Genomic DNA, 7,260 nt, shown 5'->3' on the forward strand with positions numbered 1-7,260 from the left:
GCACCGGGCTCTGCCCCATACAGCCCCCAGTACAGCCCCTGATACTGCCGAGGGGCCCCCGAGAAGGTGATAGACTGCATGGAAACACATCACCGCAGTTACGGGCAAAGCACGCACATACTATAAATATATATATATATATAGTTCTACCCATACACTGTGCACACAGCCAGTATATATCTTATATTTCTGTATTAATGTATATGTATATTATATATAGTTTGCACACGTACTATGTGTATAGATACAGACACACTATATATACACATTTATGCTGTATAGACTCATTTTATGTATACGCATACACACCGTGCATATGCACAAATAATTGTTATGTGAACACACTATGCACACATATTTTGTATGCACTCAGCCTATACACACAATATCAGCATAGGTAAATACAGCATATGTATAAAAATATAATAAACCAAATATATACTCTGTAGACACACTCTCTATAAATCCACTATATAGTAAAATACAAAGAATATTTTCCCCCAGCAATACACACGTACAATAATCACACCCTATAAACACCCATATGCAACAAAAACACCTACAATATACACATATAATTTGTATAAGCTCTATAAATGTAGGCACCCACAATATGTACGATCAATATATGTACAAACCCACACTAAATCCTCACACTACCCATGTATATGCATGTTCTTTCTCTGCACACACATACACCCCACACTTGGCTCCTGTTCACACCCTGTATGTATGTACATACGTGACTATATTCCCAGCACTGTGCTGTCCTGCAGAGCCATGCCGGGGATGCTGGGGGCAGGATGGGGCTGTCTGGTTAGTGTCACCCTGGTCCCCAAGTGCTTCCAGTCCCGAGTCTGGGGGTGCTAAGTAGTTGCCCAGAGGATTTACATCCTCTCCCATCCCGCTGATGATTTAAACCCACAATTACACGGCAAAGATTTAAGGTTGCCTTTGATTGCTTTTCTTATCTGGAGCTACCGAGCCACATGCCCTCCTAGTGTCCCTGCTCAAGAGGCAGCGTCCAGCCGCCGTGGGGGGATGGTCACCCACTTGCCAGCATCCACGGGTGGTCCCACTGATGCCCCTCACCTCCCCAGACGCAGCCTCCGCATCCCGGCAGAGCCCTCTCTAAGCAAACACTCATTTCTCCACACTCTGGAGAACAGTTTTCTATTTTAAGTCCAGCCTCTGCATCTTTCTCCTGCGGCAAGGAGCGCGGGGGAGACAGACAAAGCAGGTTGGCAAGAAAAAGAGGAGGTGAGCAGGGGGGTACCCACCCAAATCCCCCAAACCCTGAGAATTTGAGGCTGCTCCGCAGCAGCCCAGGTGTTTGCTCCAGCTTTTAAAACCCCGTGCCAAGAAGAGACTCCCCGTTGTACACAAATCCCCTTCTGCAGATACATTTATAATTGAGTTTCACGCTTAGAAACATATAAGGAATAGAAAAAGAACAATCATTTCTGCCTCCATTTAATTAGGGAGTAATAGATTTCCCCACCTAACGTATCTACAGGGAATCTCGCCGTGATGATGCTGGATTACTCCAAGATTTACTCCTTTTCAGGAGGGCATTAATTAGCACCAGGTGCCCAAAGGCACAAGAAGGGCTCACAGGGATGGAGTTCTGCATCCTCCCACCCCCTCCACATCCAAGGGGGCTGGAAAGGGTTTTTCCTGGAAAGGGTTAAACTATCGCAGCAGGGTGGCTCGGTCCCTCCTCAGGCATTAACCCTTCTGCAGAGCCTGTCACCAGCCAGGGGGCTGAGTGGGATGTGTCCACGTGTGACAGTGACACGCTTGCACCCACGCAGCCCAGGCTGTCACACACTTATGGTGTCACCTAAACTGTGGGAAGGCGTCTGACACCCTCTGCCCAGGACAGCCCCGCAATAAAGAAGCTTTCATCTTTCTCCGTCTCCAAATCGTGTGTTACACTCTGCATCCTCCACTAGTTCTGAACCCCTGAACCCTCCCAGATGGGATTTGACACTGTTCAAGATGAGCTTCACAGCACAGGGGGGTGATGGACAACCCACCTCTAGCCAGACATCAGCCTGTCCTGTTCTGAGGTGATGGGCACCAGCAATACCAACCCTCAGGAGGGGTCAGGAAGCAAGCCCCATGCTGACCTTGTCACCAAGAGTGTCACATCCAAGAGGGGTATTGTCAGCCCCCCAAAAGCCTTGCAAAGCAGGTCCCTGACCCCTATGGAAAAAATTCCTGGCTCACCTGGCACACCAGTACGTCCTGCAGCCTCCATGCCATGAGCTCACCCGATGAACTGCTCTAAATTCAACATAATCCCCTTCTCCCTTGCACGGCACTATTTTTAACCCCAAGCCTGTTCACAGCCTGGCCTCAGTGACGGCTGTGTCAGCACAAGGAGAGCAGGGAGCTGTGGCTGAGATACACGGAGCTGAAGCTCTCCTGGGGGTTCCAGCTCCCCCCCTGCTCCACTTTCATCTTATTTGGGGTCTTTTCTAAAGAGGGTCTGGTGAGCTCCAGGGTGGAAGTCCTCACACCTTTGGAGATGCACCAGTACCCCCAGGCTGCAGGTGATTTACATTGTGTTGCTTCAACCCCGGGTTTCCAACCAGAGATGCTCCAGTTTGGCTGGTGGGTACATATGGGAGGGCAGGGAGCAAGGACGGCTCATCATCCCAGTCCTGGATGCCTACCTCTGCTTGAGTGGTCCTGCCAGGCTGGAGGATGGTGGGTGCAGGATGAATACCCTGTAATCTATTTGCAAAAGCTTTAATGAGCTTTTTATTGTGGGGAATATGGCTCCAGGTGACCTCCCTGTACCTTGATGGCTCATCCTCCTTCCTCCTATCACCCTCACCAGCCCCTGGGCGCCCACCCACCCTTCTTCCTGCCCTGCCCCAGCCCCACACAGCCCAACAGCAGGGTGTCCTGCTGCCCCCAAGATCCCCAAATCATTCCCTCCACCCTTCAGAAACAACTCACCAGCCAGCAGCCTCCCCATGTCCTCCAAAAGCCGCTCACCTCCACCCTGTCCCCCAGGTCTCCCCTAGCAAGGGATGGGACAGGACTGACCCTGAGATGCAGGGCTGGGCGGCAGAGGTTGGGATGCTCCCCCAGTTCGGGGGGGAGAGGTTGAGATGCTCCCCCAGTTCGGGGAACAGGAGGGGACCGGGCGCCGCAGCAGCTCCGGGGGGCGGACGGGAGGAGGACGGGCCCCGCAGCCGTTTTCCGCCAGCAGGAGTGGGTCGGTGCCATGGAAAACAAAAGGGCCCGGGGGACGGGGAGGGGAGGAGAAGCCCGACGAGGACCGAGGGAACCGGCGGTCCCGTTTGCTCCAGAGGAGCGAGGGCGAGCGGGCTCCGTCCCCCTGCAGCTGCCGGTGAAGTGGCGGGAGGGGTCGGAAAGGGGAGCGGGGAACCGGGGGGAGCGGGGCCGGGAATGAGCGGGCTGGCCGGGCCGGGGAACGAAGGAGGGAGAGAGGGCTGGATGGTTATTCACGGCTCTGGTATGCGACGTGCCGGCCCTGCTTCCACCGCCCCCGGGCTGCCTCGGCCCGCCCCGGCCGGGGGGCAGCGAGAAAGGCGGCGGGGAGAGGTAACTGCCCCTCCAGGGGTGGGATGCTGGGGGTAGAGGGGGAGATTGGGATGGAGCCGCGGTGGAAGGGTGCTCGGGGAGCTCAAGAGGCGCGGGATCCCCCCGTCATCCCGGTGCCGCCCTGGGGGTGAGCCCCCAGCCCTGCTCCCCCCGCATCCCGTTGCTTGGCGTGATGGGGATCTACCCCTGCAAGCTAGCATCTATGCTCTGCCTTGCTGAGATGGGTGGGGGGGGACCCCAAAAAACCCACCAGCAAGCGGCTTTAAATGCATCAGCCACGGGGTATCCCACCCCCCCAACACTGGGCTCTCACCCCTCCATCACCCCCAGAGCCCTCTGAGCTCCTTCCCCATCCCTTGAACCCAGCCCCGGGGTGTCTATCCCTTTGTGGCTCCTTCTGCCCCCCACCCCAAAGTTGTCATGTGGGGCCTATTCAGCCTCTCCCTTGCCAATAAAATGTCTCCCCCCTCCTGCTCTAAATGACAGGGTTGGGGACTGGAAGGAGCAGCAAAATTTGCCTACAAGGCTCAGACAAAGGGGTCTCGCTGCCAACTCCTTGCAGAGCTGCTGTTAACCTCTTCCCGGGTGGGACACGGCTTCCAGACACCGGGAACCGAGCGTGCACAGTCCCCTTGGCAAGGCAAGGAGGGAAATAAGGAGTTAGCTTTGAAATATTTCACTCTAAGGATTTTCAGCAGCCAGGGACCCCACACTCTCTTGCTGAGAAAAAAAAAAGCACTTAAGAAGCTGTTTCTTTCCATGACATGGAAAAAATATAGAGATGGGGGGTTGGTTTGAGGTCTGAAAGCATGCTGAAAATCTCAGCAACTGGATGGTTTAAGGGAAGGCTGGTTGTGAAAGAGCTGGGTTGCTCTGTTTCTCCTCATTCCAGCCTCAGCAGGGTGAACTCTCAACCTCCAGCTTCCACTTTTCATCCCAAAACCTGGAGAAACAGCAACCTGGGGCTTGGTATTTCATCAAAAATCAGAAAGAGGCATTTTGTAGTGGAGAAAGGAAAGGGTTTAGGGGAAAGTTCCCCACTCATATAGGCAGTCAAAGGCTCTGCTCTTGGTGAGGAATTGCACTCTTCAGATTAGGGGATATTTCAAATAGCCTTTTCCAGCTGAAGTGCTGGAGATAACCACATGGACACCTCACTCTTCTTCCTCTTAGATCTCACCAGATCTCCGTCTTCGCTTGACCGGCCCTGTTCATTCCCCCTATCTCTGTTGTCAGGAGGAAGGATGAGGCCCCTGCTCTACTGCCTGGTGTTGGCCATGCTCCTGGGACCCTGCCTGGCCTGTCCCAGCGCCTGCTCCTGCTCCACCAAGAAGAACGGGCGGCTCTTGGCCGAGTGTGCCTACAAGGATTTGCAGGAGGTACCTGAGGGGTTGTCCTCCAACGTGACCATCCTCACCTTGTCGGCCAACAGGATTGGCTGGTTGGGGCAGGGTTCCTTCTCAGAGGTTCCCGAGGTGCAGTCGCTGTGGTTGGGCTACAACCAGATCGGGGTGGTGGAGCCGGGGGCTTTTGCCTTGTTGGTGCACCTGAAGAATCTTGACCTGAGCCACAACAAGATTGCAGACTTCCCCTGGCAGGACCTCCGGAACCTCAGTGGGCTGCAGATCCTGAAGATGAACAACAACCGCTTGGCCGGGCTGCCCCGGGACGCTTTCCGCTCCTTGAAGGACCTGCGCTCCCTCTGGCTCAACGACAACGAGTTGACCACCCTGGCCGAGGGCACCTTTGACAATCTTCCCTCCCTGTCTCAGCTACAGATCTTCAACAACCCCTTCAACTGCTCCTGCAAGGTCTTCTGGTTGAAGAAGTGGACCGAGAACACCTCTGTCTCCATCACCAAGGGGGGGTCCACCCTGTGCGTGGCTCCTGGGCGGCTGAAGGGCAGGGCGGTGACCGACATCCCCGACCACCACTGCGTTGCTCCCTCCGTGCAGCTCACCTACCTCTCCAACCTGGACAACACCGTCACGTATGACGGCCTCACCCTGACGCTGCACTGCAGCGTGGCAGGCAGCCCCCCGCCAGAGATCAGGTGGAAGATCCAGACCTCCAGCCGCCGCGTCGAGATCAACGGGCCCAACGTGGCACGGGACGGAAACGTCAAGCAGAGCCAAGAGCGCTTCTGGGTCTTCAAGAACGGCACCATGGCCATCCCCAACTTCAGCAAGGAGGATGAAGGCATCTACACCTGCCTTGCTGTCAATGATGTGGGCATGCGGGATGTCTCGGTCAATGTGGCTTTGGCTGGGTCAGAGAATCCAGCTGAAGACCTGCTGCGAGATGACCCCTTAGCCAGCCACCTCGGGGGTCGGAGCTGCTACAAGGGGGATGAAATGGATCCCTCCGGCGCTGGAGAAAAGCTGGTGATCGTTTACCACATGCCGAGGGAATCAAAGAGCAGGGCTGGAGGAACGGTGCCCCAGGTCCCCCTGGGGACCCTCTTGCTGGCTTTGGGCATTGCACTCTGCCATTAAAGCAGGGAGAAGGAAACGGTGCCTCGGGGGTTCCCCCTCTTTCTGTAGCATTTATCTTCACGTAGTGCCATGCCTTTGCTGAGCTTCTGAGAACTGCAGACGGGCAGGAGTCAAAGGGGGCCAAGACTCAGGCCCAGGGCTGGTAGTTCAGCCCCTCCTTAGATGGGGGTCAGGGCTGGGCTCCATTAGGTGAGAGCTTCAAATAAGCTCAGGTGACATGGAGCAGATCCACACCTGCTTTTCAGGCCTCTAAATCTGCCATCTCCTGACTTATCTCCCTCCTGAGACTGAAGGATTCAAGGCCACTCTCAACAGGGTGACCATCAGCCATCCACAGAGCCCACCACAAGCCCTCCACCACCCGCAGCAGCTAGCCGTGATCAGGGAGGTGATGTCTCGCAAAGAGAGACCTGTGACACCAGAGATGACACCCCCACCATGATCAGTACCTGGGTCCTTGGCTGACCTGGCACATCCTTCCTACCACCAACCTCACGTGGAGCACCAGGAGCAGAAAGATCAGTCTGCAAGCCGGGAAATGGCCTGGCCATGGGGTCCTGGGGTCCCAGGGCACGTGGCTTTGGGAGGACGGAGATCTGATGGTGCTTTGTAGCAGGATGGGCATGGTAGGACACGTTGGATGGGGCCATGGGTTTGAATCAGGCCATTTGGTGGAGTAGGAAAAGCTTTCTCACAGGTTTCATCCCTGCTGGGCGCACCCAAGGTGCCCTTGATGTCACAGGATCCGACCCTGCCACCCTCAGAACCTCTCTCAGATGTGATGCAACTGATTTTTCCTCCACCCCAGAGCCTGTGGTCTGAGCAGCTTGACTGGGCTGGCCCCACTGAGCTGTGCTGTTCTGACCCCAGAGTGGGAGACTGAGCTCAAAGAGACCCATATAATTTCCCAGCACTCCTCTCAGATGGGAAACCAAGTGGGGGCTGGATGACGGAGCGGGAGGAAGAAAGATTGGGAAAACCCAGATGACGGAAAGAAGCTGAGCTGACCTATAAGCCATAAACACACTCCTTAAGTGCTTTAGCATTCCCACGCGGGACATATACACCATACCCAGCTGCCCTGGGGTGCTGGGGGACCCCTTGCCTTATAACCAAAGCTGTATGGACAGCAAAGTCCCAAGAGCAATAAATAACCGTTATTTTTTAATTTTTTAAAAACAAA

General features: G+C 55.1%; 1 protein-coding gene across 4 annotated transcripts; it reads left to right on the top strand.

Annotated features, from left to right (window-relative positions):
• Positions 1 to 3,050: 3,050 nt before the first annotated feature.
• On the top strand, positions 3,051 to 7,260 carry ISLR (immunoglobulin superfamily containing leucine rich repeat). Of its 4 annotated transcripts, none has more exons than XM_065847057.2 (2): positions 3,051 to 3,367; positions 4,819 to 7,260. In XM_065847057.2, exons 1-2 carry the CDS (start codon positions 3,067 to 3,069, stop codon positions 6,075 to 6,077), a joined length of 1,560 nt encoding a protein of 519 aa, XP_065703129.2. In that variant the 5' UTR covers positions 3,051 to 3,066; the 3' UTR covers positions 6,078 to 7,260. The 4 variants fall into 4 exon arrangements, with proteins under 4 accessions (XP_065703129.2, XP_065703127.1, XP_065703128.1 ...); XM_065847055.2 differs by having other exon boundaries at positions 3,230 to 3,367; positions 4,756 to 7,260; XM_065847056.2 differs by lacking the exon at positions 3,051 to 3,367 and adding an exon at positions 3,464 to 3,582 and having other exon boundaries at positions 4,756 to 7,260.

The sequence above is a fragment of the Patagioenas fasciata genome, chromosome 12, assembly GCF_037038585.1.
Source record: "Patagioenas fasciata isolate bPatFas1 chromosome 12, bPatFas1.hap1, whole genome shotgun sequence".
Classification (NCBI taxonomy): domain Eukaryota; kingdom Metazoa; phylum Chordata; class Aves; order Columbiformes; family Columbidae; genus Patagioenas; species Patagioenas fasciata.